Raw genomic sequence first — 18868 nt, forward strand, 5'->3', positions numbered from 1 at the left:
GTCATCAAATTTTGGAAAGAAGGTAAAATTGACACTAATGTAAAGATTTTTTATGACAGTTAAAATAGTTATTTTTATGACGGTTTTAGATCCGTCATAGATAAAAAAACATAAAAAGAATTTACTTTCTATGTCAGTTTTAAAAATCTTTTAAAATCCTATAATTTAATATTTAAATTTAAATAAATAAAAATAAAAGTAAATTTAGTAATATTTTATTGTAAATTATTATTGATAGTAAAATTTATAAATATTTCATAAGAATTTTTTTTCTAAAAAATAATAAATGTATGCATTTTTAATAGTATTACTTTCATAAATGAATCTATGTTTATTGATTTTTTTAGTGAAATAATAGTTCTGAAAAATAAAAACAAAATACTACATGCTAGTTTAAATTTATTTATTGCAACATGTAACAATATTTCTGTTTATTTTATTTATAATGATATTTATGTAAAAAAATTATTATATTAATTGAAATTATGTATTGTGACATTTTAAATAAATATAATTTTGAAAATATTAATAAAGATAGAAAATGGTGTAGTGGTAGGACATTGCGGAAATAATGAATAATGGTTGTTTAGTAATACATTATTAATAAACAAAAATTGCAGCATTTAATATTGGACATATTTATCAACAATTAAATAGAAGGCAACTTCATAACAACACAAATTTATAAGTAATTTCTAATGAAAATTTTCCAAAAAAATTAGTAAAAGTATGTATTTTCTAGTAAATAAAATATTCAATATTTTTTATTTCTAAATTAACCTATATTTAATAACAATTTGTAGTGAAATAATAATTTTAAAAAAATAAAGAGATATTATATTTTATTTATTTAGAAAAAAGTTATCTTTTAGTAAGTTTTCAAAGAATAAAGATATCTGTTTTCATCTTTCCTCACACAAGTCAAACTAAAGAAGAATGAAACTAATACTAATGTCAACAATTGTTTTTAAAATTTTAATCTAACACAAAACTTATAGACTTATTACGTTGATTAAAATAACTCATCATAATAATTACTTATTTCAATTTATTTTAGATTTCACATAATAATTTTTTTTATAATTACAAATATATTATTGTATTATAATATTAACAATCATCATAAAAGGTTGTTATAAACTTTTTTATAAATCTGTTATAAAAAAATTTATTTTGCACTAGTGTGAAGAAATGAGGTGAATAGAAGATAAAGCAAAAACATTGAAAAAGAAGGATGATAGTTTTTCATACAAGAAAAGAAAATAATTCAGTTCTAATGTAATGATATTTAATACCCTACTAAATATTTTTAAAATTAATAAATGTATTATATAAAAAAGTATAATATAAACTAATTGGTATATGTGTTCAAATTTTATTTTTTAATATTTCTTACGTGAAACAAACAAATAAGAAAATTTCAAATATATTTTAATTTTATTAATAAATTTCTAATTACAATATTTAATAAAATTTAAAAAAGAAATACATAGACATGACAATTTATGTATTTTCGTTAATTTTATTTAATTAAAATTTATATAATAAATATGTTTAACATATAAGTTATATTTTAAATTTACATTAATAATTTATAATACAAGATATATTTTCAATGCTAGTAGAAAGTAATGAAATTTAAAATTATAAATAAAGATATTTAAAAGATAAAGAAAAACATGGTAAAAATGTTATCATTTGAAATTAATTAATGTAAGGAGTTAAAAAGGTGTTAAGTCAATTAAATTATACTTTTGTAACTATCATTTTTAGCAAATCACTTTTTAAAAAGAATATTTTTATTCGTATATTTTAAGATTTTGATAGTTTCTTACATCTGTTTTAATCTATTATTTTTTATATCTTCATTTATAATTTGAATATTAGTATCTTTTAAAAATGATTATTCATTAAAAACATAAATATTTAAAAGTATAAATTATTTAATTTATATATTCAAAAATTCATTTTAAAATTTAATTATAGATACTATAATTTATATATTTTTTAAAAAAAATTATATTGTAAATATCAGTTGTATAAAATATATATTTATTCTATAGTAAAATACTGTTTTTAATTTTTATATGTGCTTGATATAATAAGAATTTTAAGTCAAATGTGCACAGTAAAATATTAATTTCAAGTTATATACAGATAAGCTTAAATAATAGTAGTTTCCATTTATGTATACAGGGACAGAAAAGAGGAAAACGCGGTTTCAAACGTGAAAGCACATTAGTCGGCAAAAGCGCATTAGATTGAGGACTCAATCACAGTATGTTTTTCTTTCATCTCCATATTTTCGTATTTCTAAAAAAATTTCCTATAATCCAAAAATTATTTTTCAAATTCATAATTAATTTTTGAATTATATAATTCAGAAATTTTTTTTCACATCCATAAAGATTTTTTTAACTTTTGAATTATATAATTCAAAAATTTATTTTGCGTGTGAAGATTACATAATCCACAAAATATTATAAAATCCAGACTTTCGAATTATATAATCCAAAATATCATTCTGAATTATGTAATTTAAAATATGGAAGTAACACAAGAAAAATAAAAAAAATATTTTCATACTTTATAGGGAGAAAAAATATTTTTATACTTTATATGGAGTGCCAGAAAGACATACGGAGGTGCATGAAGAAATAGTCTAGATTGAGTTGGACGAAATTTAGGCCCAATTCAGAAATGTGAGGCCAAGGAAAATGGGCCTTTTGATTGGCGACGCAAGGTAGACTTTACGTAGATAGATACAGATACATACTTTATATAATTTTAAATACAGAAATGGAATGGCAGGAAAAATAACTAAACTATCAAAATCCGTGGCATCTCATCGCATAGGGCAAGGGTTGGTGTCGTTACTTTCCGATGAGTTGTATGGATTTGTGATTCGTCGAGATTTGACGGCACTTGCATTATCAAAATCCTTGTGTGTTTCGCGGCCATTGCTTCTGTTCGTGGCTTCAAGGTATCTTTTGTTTACTCTTCCCTTTCCACTTGATTTACATTCTAAACTATCACCATAACTTAATTAACCACTCCTGCTTCTATTTCTGGTTCTATTTTCTCTCTCTCGCCCAATTTTCCCAACCCTAAATCTAATCATTCTCTTCACTTTTCTCACTTCCAATACTCTCTCTAACAATCAATCTTCCATTCTCCCTCTCTGAACCTTCCGATCGGAGATTCGCTCTGCTTATTACCGGAGGAGCAAATCTATTCCTATGGATTCCTGATTCCGTATACTTCACTCTCAATCCGTTTTCATCATCTCTAGTAACGGAATTCGACTTTAACTTGAAGACTGTTATTTACTCCATCTTTCGGTTCCCTTTCAATTTAATCAATTGCATTGATATTTTTTCTTCCTTGGGATTGGGATTTAATGCACAATTTCTTGCACGGCTTAGCTCTGTAAATTGGAAAACTGAATTTCTCTTCAGATTCAGAGGTCTGATGTTTATGTTTTTAATATAAATAGTATGTGCCTATTTCGATAGGTATTTTAAGCTTTAAGAGTTGCCGATTTCAGCGGTTTTGAGGTCTCTCTATGGTTTGTAAATGATGTAGTTATGATTATCATTTAAATGCAGTCACCTAAATGTAGATCCTTACAGGTTTTCTATTGATATTTTTTAGTACATTGTTATAGAATATGATTTGTATCTGTGCTGAAACTAGTTTTACTTTTCATGCTTCTATTTCAGCCACCATGCAACTTCTGCTTTTGCATGCTAGGCTTTCCTTTGTATGATGAAGTTGTTTACTGGCTTTCTGCAATCCGTGGACACAGTTGGTATCTGTGATATTTGAGAATGGCTTTTTCTAATATTGTTACATGGTTTTGCAGGATTTTTTTAATTCTGCAGCTCCGAAATATAGATATACCAATAATCAGGCTGTAGAGAAGAATGGCAGAATCTATATCTAGCTTCTGGGGTCCAGTCACATCCACCAAAGAGTGTTGTGAAACGAACTATGCCTATTCATCTTACATTGCTGAGTTTTATAACACAATATCCAACATTCCAACAATACTTTTGGCTCTGATCGGTCTTATAAATGCATTAAGACAGCGGTTTGAGAAAAGATTTAGTGTTCTTCATGTATCAAACATGACACTTGCCATTGGAAGCATGTTGTACCATGCCACGCTGCAGCGTGTGTAAGTATTTCCATCATTTTCTTTTTCGCAATAAAATACATAAATTAATGTTTGCTTTTATGTTAGATTTCATTTTGTTTCAAGTCATTTTGCATAGTACAAAACGAGGTTGGCATTTTATAGAACTGTTTGTGAGGGATATATCACCATTCTGTCATGATGAAATACTGATCCAGAAGTATGGATGTATGATGGTGATTTGCACAATTTCATCCAATCCATGGTGGGTGCTGGTGCTGCCATGAAAGTGGAAGAAAAATACTTTCATTCATACACTAATAGTGTGTTATGTGATTGACTTATTTGTGAGTCAATTTGTATTACTAACTATTGTGTGTTTGCGCTTGGGTATGTGGATGAAACTTTATACTCCTTTTTTGTTGCTTGGAGTTGGAGAAAGGGAATATTTTTCTCTGGGGCTACTTGAATGCTGAATATGAAGCTGTGCTATAACTGAATGTTGAACCATTTTGGTTAAGTTACAATAAGGGTAGGGTTTATAACATGATTTAAGCTCGGTTATCAATCCCCCATAGTTGCTTATTGTTTGGTTTAATTTAGATACAAAAGGATTGGGTTTATTACCAAATCTAAGTTGGGTTAGCAGCCCCCATTTGTTGTGTGTACTTGTGATGATGTCACTGTATTTACTGATATATACATATACATAAATAAATGAAATTACTAGTCCTGAAACTATCTTTCAGTTTTAGTCTTTCGTTTATTTATGTATTTGAGTTTCATAAAGCCAATGTCATGTCAGTCATTCTTAAGAACTAAAGTGAGATACGAGAAGGATTAGTGTGATACGAGTCTCATGAATTTAGATGCCTGACGTACACACTAAAATAATTCAAGGTCTAGATGGTTAATTATTCCAGGGACCTGTTGCTTATCTATTCACCACAAAAACCATGCTTTTGCTGATATATTCATGAGTGTCCCTAGGAATTAATCTTTGGTGACATTTTTCTTCTATTGAACAAGTACTACTAGGTTTGAATTTTTGTCTCTTTTAAAAATCGTTTGCTTAATTATGTAATTTGTTTGTCAATAATTCAATGTCTGTCTGTTTTGGATGACTATTTATTGTTCAGATGTTGCGCTTTAATTCAGGCAACAGCAAAGTGATGAAACTCCTATGGTATGGGAGGTGCTGCTGTACATGTACATCCTCTACTCTCCAGATTGGCATTATCGCAGTACAATGCCCATCTTCCTCTTCGTGTATGGTGCTCTTTTTGCCGCTGCTCATTCAGTGTTTCATTTTGGTATTGGCTTCAAAGTGCATTATATCATTCTCATTCTTCTCTGCATTCCAAGAATGTACAAGTATTATATTTACACTCAAGATGCTTCTGCCAAGCGGCTTGCAAAGCTGTTTATAGTTACTTTTGTATTCGGCAGTTTGTTTGGGTTCTGTGATCGTGTTTTCTGCAAGGAGATTTCCAGTTGGCCTATTAACCCTCAGGGCCATGCGTTGTGGCATGTATTTATGGGCTTCAATTCCTACTTTGCCAACACATTCTTGATGTTTTGCCGGGCTCAACAGCGTGGGTGGTCTCCAAAAGTTCTTCATTTAATGGGTGTACCTTATGTGAAGATTGAGAAACCAAAAAGCCAGTGACAAAAATTCGTGGGAAAAGAAGGAAGCATCTCTCAGATGATACGTTTTGGCAATATAAGTTGTTAGAAAACCTTGTGTCCTTCTAGCTTTTTTTTCCTTTTTCAGTTTTGTGGTTTAGATTGGCTTGAAAATGATGATTGATTATTTATATGTTTCGATGTAGAACTAGGACATGTACCATAATTATCCCGGTACTTTCTTGAGCCTAGACCTTAGCACTAAAATTGTTATGACAACCAAAAAACATAATTTTGCCGTCCTGGTGGTTGTTGGGCTCCGAGTTGAATCAATCCTCACATTCTACATGTAATGTCTTGTGTAACCCTATTCACGTTCATTTGAGTATATTACTAACTTGTTTTGGAACACGCTTTTAATGTCGTGCACTGTTTGCTGTTGCTTCTCACAGGATCTGTCAGAACATTGTTGCCTATAATTTCTAATTAATTCTTATAATATAATTTGTTATTTTACTAAGTGCCTTGGCTTCCTCCTTTTAAAGGTACTAAATCCAAATTAATACCTGGCCTATGTAAATGGTATTTGCTTATTTGCTGAGGTAAAATGTCCTTGTGATATAGAACTAACGTTTGTGATAACAATTCTCTTATATATTTTATTGCTATAACCTCTCTTTTAATGCTAAATATCAGTTTACCTTACTATAGTAGTTGATTATTTAGATAATATATATATATATATAGACATTTCAGCATTAGAAAATTTCATATTAATTCACATTTTAAATTTTCAACGAAATATTATGAGTCTTGTTCAAATTTTAATCTCTAATAAATATTATTGTAGTAAAATGTTTAATGTATGTATAAATAGAGAATGAGGACACTTGAATAAGATTTACTCACAGTAAATACCATTGTGTTGAATTACTTATTTATAAAATATGTTTATTAATAAAAATTAATCACATTAAAAAAGGTTAGTTAAACATAGTTAAGATTAAATATATTTAATTAATTATACGGTACATAATCAATCATATACCAGCTACACATCGATCATATAACCATTTTCATCCCATTTTGTTTCAAATGAAAAGTTATGACATTTTTTTATTCTCAATTTTCATGTTTACTTTTTCGTTTTTTTGTGTGTTTTTTTACAGATAATTCTCATTACTTTTGTAGTGTATTTTTATTTACATTTTTTCTTGTTTTACTCAATTGTACTAAAAAAATGAATTCAAATCTTATCAATATCAATAGGGAATTGACTTCATCCAATGTTTTTCCATATGTAGAGATGTCACACATTCTCACACGTCATGGTTCATAAGAAGACTAACCCTTTACTTACACCACACCAACTTATTCAATTGATTCTTTTCCAATATTTAAATAATTATTATTATTCAGTAGTAAAAATTATGTGCAACTATAATTACGCATAAGAAAATAATTTAAGTTTTCCTTATATTATTTATTTTCTAATCACAAAACTTTATACAACAATTATCAGCATCTTTTTACATTTTGTTGTATATAATCAGTAGGAGGTTTGTGAATAATTTTTAAAAAAAAATCTTAAACTAAAAATAACAATTGAGCTAGGTAAATCTACCTCTATAAAACTAGAAGCAGTGAACACATACAATAATATTAAACTTCCAAACTTCATTTCCATTATTATACCCTACTTTAAATTTTAATTTTTAACTTTTAACTTTTAAATGTAACACTATTATAATCACCATTTCAAATATTAAATCCTATTTAAATTTTAATCCCTAGTTTAAATTATTAAAACTTTTTAATCCCTAGTTTAAATATTAAAACTTAATTTAAACTTTTAATCCCTGTTTTAAAATATTTTAACATAATTTTAAATTTAATTCTGAAGTACAAAAATCAAATGAAAATTTACAGTTTCAATACCTATATTGAAACTAGAGTACAGAATTCTAGTAGCTGCTTCAAAATTTTGCTAACTACTTTAGAAAATATATTATATTTACCACTTTATTCCCTATTTTAACACATTAAACCAAAATTAAAAATTTTAATCTGTAATTTAAAATATGAAATCAAACTAAAATTTTAATCACTAATTTAAAATATTTCACCTAAAATTTTAATAGCTAGTTTTATATATTAAATCATAATTTACAGTGCAGAATAATCTTAAACATTCTTTAAAAATGAAGTCCCTATTTCAACATTTTTATACAAAAAAATAAATTTTTAGCATTAAATTAAAGTATTAAACCCTACTGTAAATTTTTAATAATTGGTTCGTAACATTAAATTATGTTTTAACTTTTAGATCTAAGCTTCATAAGTGGAACAATAAAATAAAACAACATTACTATTTCTTTTGTAATGTGACACTGTGATTTTGGATAATTTTTATTCTTATGTGGTACATTTTCATATCCGTCTCCAAAACTGAATATATTTTCAAGCAAATCATTTATTTATCTGTAAGCTCTATATACTATAAAACCTTTATAATTCATTTATGTTAATGCATTTATATCGACGTTTTTGCCTATGATATATAACAAATACATTAAATTATTTAAATTATCAATAAAATATTATTTTATTGATAATTTAAATGAACCGTGTCTTTTATTTTCTTTTTAAAGATTCAAATGAAACACTTGTCCATTCTCGTATAGACAACGATAAAATACTTTTAAAAAAACTATTTTACATAATTTAGAAGTTACGAAAAAAAATCTTTATTTTCTCTGGACCAAAGAAGTTTAGCGATATATCAATGGTGAGATTTCGATAAAAACTTAGTCAGCATAAACTGGTTTAGAAAAAACTTTTAGTTGTATAGTAATTAGTGAATTTTAATGAGTTAAACGTGGATCTTAATGTCATACCAATTTAAATATAGATCATGATTAACAGAACTATGTGGATCTATATTTCATTAATTATTTGGTTAAGCAAAGTATACATTTAGAAAATAATAGGAATGAGACAACTAAGTTAAAGCATAAGGTGCAAGATTTCATTGTAATTAACATAGTATGTCCAAAAGAGTGAAAGAGATTAAAAAGAAAGAGCCATTTCCATAACTTTTTACACCAAATTTTGTGAAGACAGAGAAGTGTTGTAACTTGATAGATGGGGGATTAACCAAGACACTGTCTTCTTGTATTTCTGAAGATAAATAATAGGAACTAACGTTTCTGTTGTCCCATATTCCAAGAATAAAATATTTGAACACTGATAATAACCAGGAAGCAACTATGATCCTCAACAACCATTTCATTCTATAGTTCTCTCCGTGTCATTTTTCCTTTATAAACTCTCAAAGATACTGAATCACTTCACTAATCTCATTATGTTCTGCCCCATCGCTTCTCTTTTTTCAGATTTATTCTGCTGATTTCCTCGTTACAATGGGTGCTAAGCTCTGCCTTCTCTGTCACGAAAATAACAAAGCCTGTGTCAGAGATGACAGCAATTTCAAGAATGAAAAAAAGCAAGGAGGGTTTTGCAAGATGTTGAAAAGAAGGGAGGTGGAGAGAGAAGAGAAGAAGGTTCCAAATCTGACTCTAGAAGATTGGTTAATAGCTTCTCCTGGTTTGAAGGCAGAATGCATTATGAGTTCAGGAGAAGTATCATTTTCTTCTAAGCATTCTAAGAAAAAGGTGCATCCTTGTGTTAGTCAATGCCGTGGATCATTGATACCTGAAACCAAAGACAGTTTGTGCTTGGACAGACCCACCAACCATGATGAAGAAATGGTAAGTTGGACATCCTTAAGTGTGAAATCACAGAGGAGAGTGAGGTTTAAGCTGCCTCATATTGTCATATATTACTCACCAGATGACCCTTGTTCGCCAGAAGAGGCTTATTATAGCACTCAAAGTGAAGGGTCGTTTTACTCATCAATCTGCGGGGAATATTCAATTGACTCTTCTGCTGAAGAACCCTTTTTCAGACTCGCAGTGGATATTCTCCCTCATGTCTCTGTCTCTTCTAAAATTTGAATAAGTTCTCAAGGGAAAAATTGAATACCACTTTCTCACCAGGGATAAATTAATGGCCCAATTTATTTCTTATTTTGTTAGGAGTGCAATAATTTTATCCGTTGATTCAGGTGGAGCTGTCTCCCATGAATTTTAAGAACATGTTTTTAATTGTGGTACAATTTCCCTTATTAGAATCTGCTATGTTTTAGATATTTTTATTTAAAAATACAATAGCAGTAAAATTTAATATGGTTTTTATTAATCCAACACAATAAATTGTTTAAAATCATTTGAATACAAAATCTGGTATGGATCTAAACCTAGAATCGTGCTGGAATCAATCTTTTATTTTTTTTTCCTGTACAAAAAATGTGATAAAATGACTTGTTATATATCATGATTTCGTCATTAGAAAAAGGGCAGGAATACTTGTACACATTGTAACAATCTATATCATTTAAAAAGTGTCAATAACATCTATCATAAATGCTTTTACTTTTAACTTTATAGGGGCCTCTCTTAATTTGGAAAAATATCCATGAGCTATACGACATGGGCATAGATTGGTAGAGAGAAAGCCTCTGATTGAGTAGAGTAGGATTTTCTGACTATGTGCCCTTTGTTTTGATCCTCTAAATTAAAATTATTTTATTAAAACTTTGAAATAAGTACAGATAAAATTAATTCGAACACCCATGCATTTTATCTTTAATGGTTGTCTTATATTATATTGCATGGAGTTGTATAAACAAGCATGGTTCATGAACCTTTGTTTTAGAGTAAAGCAGAGTACTTGTCGGACACAGAAATGAGGTACTACTTTGAATCTGCATACGAATTATAGGTGAAGAGTATTGTGGGCGAAAAGACACGCAAAATTTCATAACTGTGCTGTGGATTAAGTCTAGGAGAATAATCCTATGAGGATTTGGAATCTTATATATGGCTTGGTCTTGTTAGAAGAATGCAAGATTTTTATGTTATATTACAATTATATTATTAGTTATTCAGTCTATGTCGTGTCTATCCATTGTTCGCTGCTGTTCTTTCTTTATTTTCACATTTCCAGTAGAGTAAATGCAATCTATTACACTGGTGTACAATACTGCAATGTATTATGAAAATGGTGTTCCAAATAACAAAAGATAGAATCCGGGAGAGTGCGATAAAATATAATGAAAAGGACGTCACCCCTTCTTAGATACAATGTCACCTATCTCTCAGTATAACATAACTGGATGCATTAGTCTTCTGTATCTTGGAGATTCTCTTCAGGATATCTGCAAAAGCCTTCTTATCCTGCACATAGCAAAGAAACACAGATGCCAAATTCAACCTTTTGAAGAGCGAAGCAAAACAAACTCCTTTAAAAGCCATACATCTTCCTTAGGTGGTCCCAAAGCTAAGAACAAGGTGTGATATTTCCTATGCATACATACAACAGTTTATATATGAATATGGTAGAACTAGGGATTCAATATCTCAAATTACCATAAAATATTGTTAATGTTAGATTCCCTTGTTTGAATTTGCACTAGCCAGTCAATTTCGTTCTAAATTGTATTAAATGTTAGCTCTACAGAATTGTGAGATGTAGCATAATTTGCGAGAACCTACGAATCAAGTTTTATTCTTTTACAGATTTAGCTAAAAAACTTCCATTAAGATCATAAAGCACGTTGAGAAGCAGCATATTCAGACATGGGTTATAAGAATCACTAAGCAAAAAATTGCAGCTCAATAAAGAAAAAGCAAATCTTTCGGTAGAGCCTACCTCTGGACATCTTAGCCTTGCTCTGAATTTAGCAACAAGATCCTGTGTGGTCAATGGAGTCTTCTGCATCAGAACAGCCCTGATTTCTTCCTCACTCACAGGTCCAGAAGCTATGGGGGAAGAAGAACCACCTTTAGATGATGGTGTCGGTGGTACCCCTTTTGAAGGGGTATTATTTTTGGATGTAGACCCGTTTTCATCTTTGACAGTTGATTTTGGTTCCTGATCAATGGAAGGGAAAGGAAATTTAGTGCTTTCAAATGGGATGAGAAATTTCAATAACAGTTAAAAGGAAAACCTGCTTTCAAATTTAGTGCTCTAATACTTGAAAGTTAAGATCTTTTTGAAGGTGCTCCAATACAATAAGCAAAAGATAGATTGTGTTACGAAACATCAATTTGAAAGTGCTTCAATAGCTAAATAGAGTACAGGAATGAACGATTGAGTGACAAAATAAAGGTGGAATAAATAAATAGGATGAGTTCGGATAAGTTCACAAGTGTGTTTTCAAAAATCCTTTTCATTTAAAAGTTGAAGTTCACATGATTTTATATTTTATTTCATAAAAATAGGTTAAGTATAAACATGAATCATTGAACCGTACCGGTGATAAAATATACATAGATTCATTCATGTATCATAAGATACGAAGTCATTTAAGATTCATCTTGAGATATGAATCAGTCGATAGCCAAAACTATATCGAATGGTGAACCATAAGATTCTGATAACTATTAAGGCCCCGTTTGGGGTGGTTGTGAATTGTTAATTTTTAGTTTTCTAAGTTCATTTTAAAAATAAAACCTACTTGGCATAAAAGGGGTTAAAATGGTTTTAAAATGAATTTGAAAACCATTTAACCTTTCTTTTAAAAAAAGACTTTTTATTTGAGTTTGACTTTAAGCATTGAGAAGCCTCTACGTTATCAATAACTATTATATCAAAAAATTTAAAGTTGCAACTATTTTTTTTTTAAACTGAAAACCAAAATAAACTCAATAAAAACTGGTTTTGATTTCTAAAAATTAGAAAACTTTTTTATCTGTGGATCAAAACTAAATCAATATTACAAATGGCACTTGTAATGAAGTGAGTTTGGAGAAGAAATGACGTACATTTTCTATTTTGACCTTCTTTGGTGGTGCACCATTAGCGGCTTTCGTTTCCTCATTTAATTTTCTCTTCCCCTTTGAAGGCTTTGAAGTGGATAAAGTTCCCCGAGCAGTTCCTGTTACTGCTGGTTTTGAAGGGCTATTGTCAGCGGGTTCTTCCTTAGGTGCATCCTTTGGCTTTGAAGCAATCACAGGAGGAACGCCAGCCTCATCATCCACCTAGACAACCCAACTGACCCGTTAATGGAGGAAAAATGCTCAAATGAAATCTAGGCTATTTGTTTGAATAAGCCATTCCCTCTTTTAGAAGTCAGCAAATGAAAAAAGGGATTGTACTCATTGCAGTTAGCACTAATCATGCACTTCCAAGATACTAGATGCCCAATGAAAACTTAAAACTAGATCTACCAAAAAAATTTAAAACGGAGAGTTTTAAGAAAAAAAAGTAAAAAACTTAACCCATACATCATCATCGTCGTCATCATCTTCAGTGTCAGATTCGTTTAGACCACTAGTTCGTAGCAGCTTCTTCAGCTCTTTCCCAGATTTACTCAGACCTCCCCCTTCTTCATTATCTTCGTCTTCATCCTCGTCATCCTAAAATTATATTAAAAAATGTAGTTCAAGAAGGTATGTAGCAAATACCAAATTTGAACATTTATATTCCACTCCTGTATTTGTATGTTCGATAAGCTAAATGCCATCAAGGAAAATCATGAGGGTTGCTTTCTAAAACTGCATGAAATATTTAAAAAAAAAGAAAAAAGAGTAGAACATCATAAATACCAAATAAGGGTATCACAAAATGACTGAATGGATAAAATAGCATGCATCCATGTAAATAAGGACCCAAGGAATCCATTAAATGAGAACACATAAAAACCTGAAAAAATACCTACTTTAGTCAAGCCCTAAAATTCTAAAAATAAGTTGTGCTACTCTGTGAAGGTACTCTTCTAGAGAAAATCCCTCAAGAAGTGGTTGTTTGAATAATTAGTTGAAAAAAAGTTATTTCCACATTTTGTGCACTTTCTTTTAAACCAGATTAATTGCATCAAGTGTGAGTATAGTCTATAGAGCGTGCCCAAAAAGAGAAAAATGATGTAGCAACTATATCCAATCAATTTTAAATCCATACAACATCCATCTCAAGACCAATTCTTGAAGTAGCAATGACACATAAATCCCATAAAACAACAACATAGATTATCTGCGGAAGATCTAGCTTCTTACCCACAGGTATTTGTGGAAATTGAACTAACCTGCTTGATTTCTGGAGGAGCAGGAACTTCAGGGGCCAAATCTTCCCTTTCCTCAGGATCATTGCCAACAGCTTCATCATCATCAGTGAAAATCTCTTCATGCTCCCAATCATCACCTATGCATATGCACGAGTATAATCAATAGAAAGAATAAGCATGTACCTGTGAAGTATTCTTTAAACTTTCCTCAAGAGTTTAAACTCTAAGAACCTAGTAATGCCACTGATTCTTGATCAATTAAGATTAAATACTTGAACAGAATGGGAACATTCTAGCAAAGGATGCCAATTAGACAATAAGCTTAAAAAGACCAATCAACTCGATACTCAGAACAATAAGTCACACCAAAAAGTAACCAGTAGACTCACATTGGGAACCTGTTTGGATAAACTTCTTCAAAAACACTTATAGTAGAAAAAAAGAAAAAAGTTTTCCATAAACTAAAATTAGTTTGCATAAATTAAAAAAACAACTTTGGAGAAGCAAATATGAGGGAGTTTCTTCAAATTAACTTATAAAAGAGTTAATTTTAGCTTGTGGAGAAGTTAATTTCCTTCGATTAGTATTTTTGGAGAAGTTTAGAACAACCCTAGGTATTGATAAGTTGCGTGCAAAAGATGGATAGTTTGATGCTTGATTCAGGCCTACTGACCTGCTATATGTAAAGATAGTCAAGAAGGAAAAATGCCTGTCACAGCCAGTATGGCAGTCAGTTAAGTGATGATATTTTGTTAGGAGTTTATAGGAGACAAGGAGAAGGCATGAAACTGAGTATGGGGAAGTAAGGTTTTTCTATGCAGAGAGAACACTGTTACAGGAACTGAGGCTCTGGGAGGTGCATTAAGTAGTGGACTGAGTGTAATTAATTTCCTTTCAATAAAAAAATAATTATTTTTCTTTTGTTTTCCTATCAGCGAGTGTTCACTGGTTGCATCTAGCCACACAATCCAGCTCCATCAAAGGAAAAATATACAAAAGTCCAAACCTAACAATATGAAGTCTCAACTCCCCAGTTTGATTCATTTAGAGAATTTGTTTGATTTTGCATTTAACACTAGGCATAAACCTCCAAAACAATGAAACAATCAAGAAACTATAATGATGTATATTGTAGACTTCATTTAAAATTAGGCATAGATTATAATATAAAATAATTGCATCCTATCATCTCCAATATGTTAATTTATATATCTCTAACCTCAGTAGAGGCATATACCAATTCAGATCAATCATGGCATGGAATTTCACAGCATCGAGATCATCATTGCATAAAACCAGCATTAAAATAATAACCATCAGCCGTTTTATCAGAAAATAGGAAGTACAAACAAGACAGTTACCTACCCTTTTCGATATCATCATCATCCTGATCAAGGTCTCCTCCCCTTGGGCCTTCTTCATCATCATCACCACCTTTTTTATTTAGTCCAAGTCTACTCCTCCTTGCTACCTCATCGTCTTCATCCTCTTCACCTTTATCTGATACGTGGCCTTCCTCATCTTCGTCAGTTTTCTTACGGTTTTTCCCTCCTCCGCCCACATTGCTCTCCTTCTCATCAAACCTCCCACGTTCACCAAATGCAGCTGGCCCATTATTTGCTGCTTTCATCATCCATCTTTCATATCCATCAGCAGTTTTCTTTCTGTTCTTCATTTTCTCTTCTGCTTCCTCCAATGTCAATTGTTTATATTGTGCAACCTTGTTAAAGTTGTACCTAAATTTCAAAAATATAAAGAATAAAGAGCGTACAATACATATTTTTCTACTGTCTTTGACAAGCAAAATTCTCAGACTTAGCCCAACCCTTGAATGAAGTAGGTATCCCTCACTTTAGGTCTCAAACATGTATCCTTACCAAAAACATTTTCTAAAAAGAATTAAAAAAGTAGTCAAGTAATCACTAATGATATTAACATGCTAAGACTAACGAAATATTTATCCTAAAAGGCCCCTCATCCTATTTCGATTGTCTCTCCTATAAATATTAATTAGTGATTTATGTTAAGATCTTACATCAAAGAAAGATATGTATGACCAATATAATACTTAAAAAGATTTTACAATCCTAACCATTCAAGTTAGTTTATGGGATTGAGATAAGTCCTGAGCATATTTTGTCAATGTTGAATATTAAACTATTGTATTTTTTATTTATTTTAATAAATCTTTTAATATTTTTCACATATAATATAAAAAAAAATTAAAAAAGGGCGAGCAGCTGAAAACACCACCCTTCCCACTGAATTGTTGGTGAGCCAGACTGGTTGCCACCCTTACTCCCCAAGATCGAACAGAAGACTTTTTGACATATTTTGGCCTCACTCAACTTCCTGGGAAACATCTTGGGAGGTAACGTGTCCAAATTGCTCAAAGACAACAACCAAAAAGTAGATAAAACTTGTTGGCATAGGTACAATATAATTAATATCTTTAAGCCATCTTCAGTTGTACAATCTCATACTTTATCCATAGACACAACTCGTATCTGTGTATTCGATTAATCAGTGTGTTCCTCCTGCCAAAAGTCGCTCCTTGTCCATAACTTATCTCTTTTGCACCAACAATCACTCCCCACAGTCGTCAATGCTCGGGATGTTACACCCAGTACCCCCAAACACTTACAAAAAGATATCTAGAACATGGACAAACGCAGGAGACCAAAAAACAACATCCCTTCCTACCAAGAAATAGACATCGAGAATGTAGAGAGATAGAGGTAATTCAATGACAATTCTAGTATAGGCTTTCATTTTATCTTAGAAATTGGCTTAGAGCCTAGATCAATCCATCAAAGTCAGTTTGTATGGTGAAGATTCTAACACTGATAAGAACTACAGTGGTCATATCTCTAGTCTATGCAAGATCTCTACAACATCATTCTCTCTACTGTTTTCATGTCTTCAAACGTACCCCCACTACACATTTATGTTTCTTTCTTTCCCTCTTTTCACCTTCTACTTGGTAAAAAGTTTAGTCCTTGCTACTGAGGGAATCAAAACTGCCATTGATATTTACTGAGGAAAGAAATTTGAAAATTTTGTCAATTTGTCTAAGTTACCAAGCTTGCCCTTTTCTGGGTTTGATTTGATTACCCTTTTGCAAGAGTGACGATATTATAATCTTTTACCTCTTCACCCTTTTCCAGAGAGAGAATATTTTAAAAAATAATAGTCTTCTATTTTACCATGTACTTAAATAAATATCCAATACAACATTTTCATTAGCTTGGAAAGACCGCATAATAAACTTGGCTTTAAGCCTAAATAAACATTGGAACATCCCTACTACAGAAAAACAAAATTCTCATCTTTAACGCAAACAACATACCAAGAACCAGCAGGAATGGCCACAAACTCCTTTCTTTCCATCATGAGCAGGTAATACGTAGCTGACTGTGCACCTTCGAGATGACCCTGGAATTGAGACTGACCAGTTTCGTCCTCCAAGAGCCATGGTTTGTTCTTGTACTTCTCCTATGTAGTGCAACAAGAAGTTTATTCAGGAAATAAATACAATGATACATCACAATTCAATAGCAATTATGCATTACCCAATATCCACATGACTAACATGTACACTACATTTCCGTGGGAATATCTTATCCATTATATAATATGGAACTCAAGAACTACTTTCAGACATACTCAATGATAAACAGTCATGATGAAGAATATAAAAGTGGAAACAGTAATTGCATATTGGATGATAGGTTGAATACCCGCAATGCATCGGTAACTTGGCGGCTCTGTAATCCCTCCTTCTGCAAGGACCACTTATTTTCAGCACTTTTCTTCTTGGAAAAGTCAGGCAAACCAGATACAAATCTCCCGATGAAGTAATGTTTGTCACTGCCAGAGCTAGCGCGAACGCTATATTCCTGTCACAAAAAATCACGTTAATCCCTCGCTTCCAAAAACAAGAATGGGGTACTCCAGTTCTAATCAGATTCACTACTAAATCACATCACTGGAATGAACTGAAAGCAAATTAAAATGTCATCCAATAAATTTAATGCTGATAAAAAAAAAATCCAATAAGTTTAATTCCGATTCAGAAAAAGAAAACAAGAACGGGTAATGCAGCGGTAAGAGACAAAAAAATGAAAACGGGAACAGAGATCGAACTCGAATCAAGCGAGTAACGGTGGCGCCACAATCAAAGCATTTGGCCTTGTTCTCCGCCATGGTCTTGCCACAGGTCAAGCACAGAGTCATGTGTTTGCAATTGCTTCCATAAAGATCGGTGGTTGAACCGCATCCGCCACACGTCGGCTTCAACAGCAGGTCAATCGACATCTTCTACGTTTCAACACCAATACCAAAAACTAACAGTCTAGGGTTTAACACTCTAGTTCAGTCACAACTTTTGGCGCGCGGGATTCTACATTTCAACTCGGATTCCATTGACTATTGATAATTGACCATCTTTCACATTCTGCGGATCCTCCTTCTTCGCTTCATTCATAATCACGCCGAGTCGAAGCGACCTAAATGGGTGGACTCTTCCAATCGGGTTGGGCTAATCTGGTTTTAAAACTTTTCTGCATTTGATGAGGATTCAACTTAGTTTTTTTTTTTTCACCTCCATTCATTTCGAAAAGAGTTTTTTAAAAAGGAACTTTCTGGAATTTATTTTTTAACTTCAGAAATATTATTCCAAAATAAAGGTGATATACCCAACAAAAACTAAAAATAAATGTTGGAAATTCATATTCGTTTCAGAATGAACTTTCCTAAACTAAAATAATTATGAATAATTCGTTAAAAAAACTAAGGCAATTTAGGCAAAACATATATATACTTTTTAATTTCAACAATACTTTTTTACTGTCTACGTCAAAAAGTAAAACCGAAAGGTTATTTAGGCTGAAAGGTTAGACTGCAAATCTAACTATAAATAAAAAAAAAATATTAAATTAATTACCGTAGTAAAGTTCATAAAACAAGTTCAAATGTAC

The 18868-nt window shown here is 31.0% G+C and overlaps 3 protein-coding genes across 7 annotated transcripts; 2 read left to right on the plus strand and 1 right to left on the minus strand.

The window, feature by feature from the left end:
• Positions 1 to 2796: 2796 nt before the first annotated feature.
• Positions 2797 to 6175, plus strand: LOC137806756 (alkaline ceramidase). 5 transcript variants are annotated; one of them, XM_068607022.1, is made up of 3 exons: positions 2797 to 2983; positions 3866 to 4180; positions 5297 to 6175. In XM_068607022.1, the coding sequence occupies exons 2-3, from the start codon at positions 3927 to 3929 to the stop codon at positions 5805 to 5807; spliced, it is 765 nt and encodes a 254-aa protein (XP_068463123.1). In that variant the 5' UTR covers positions 2797 to 2983; positions 3866 to 3926; the 3' UTR covers positions 5808 to 6175. The 5 variants fall into 5 exon arrangements, with proteins under 5 accessions (XP_068463123.1, XP_090156445.1, XP_068463124.1 ...); XM_090300319.1 differs by having other exon boundaries at positions 2802 to 2983; positions 5278 to 6175; XM_068607023.2 differs by having other exon boundaries at positions 2973 to 3291.
• Positions 6176 to 8940: 2765 nt separating this feature from the next.
• LOC150028719 (uncharacterized) lies at positions 8941 to 9955 on the plus strand. Its single transcript, XM_090300485.1, has one exon. The coding sequence runs from the start codon at positions 9187 to 9189 to the stop codon at positions 9778 to 9780; it is 594 nt and encodes a 197-aa protein (XP_090156611.1). The 5' UTR covers positions 8941 to 9186; the 3' UTR covers positions 9781 to 9955.
• Positions 9956 to 10855: 900 nt separating this feature from the next.
• On the minus strand, positions 10856 to 18722 carry LOC137806755 (transcription initiation factor IIF subunit alpha). The gene is made up of 9 exons (XM_068607021.2): positions 18036 to 18722; positions 17630 to 17788; positions 17239 to 17384; positions 15255 to 15625; positions 13911 to 14026; positions 13114 to 13245; positions 12652 to 12867; positions 11537 to 11758; positions 10856 to 11061 (listed from the first exon to the last, which is right to left on the minus strand). Exons 1-9 carry the CDS (start codon positions 18204 to 18206, stop codon positions 10972 to 10974), a joined length of 1623 nt encoding a protein of 540 aa, XP_068463122.2. The 5' UTR covers positions 18207 to 18722; the 3' UTR covers positions 10856 to 10971.
• Positions 18723 to 18868: the final 146 nt, after the last annotated feature.

The sequence above is a fragment of the Phaseolus vulgaris genome, chromosome 3, assembly GCF_051622355.1.
Source record: "Phaseolus vulgaris cultivar YP4 chromosome 3, ASM5162235v1, whole genome shotgun sequence".
In the NCBI taxonomy this organism is placed as follows: Eukaryota; Viridiplantae; Streptophyta; class Magnoliopsida; order Fabales; family Fabaceae; genus Phaseolus; species Phaseolus vulgaris.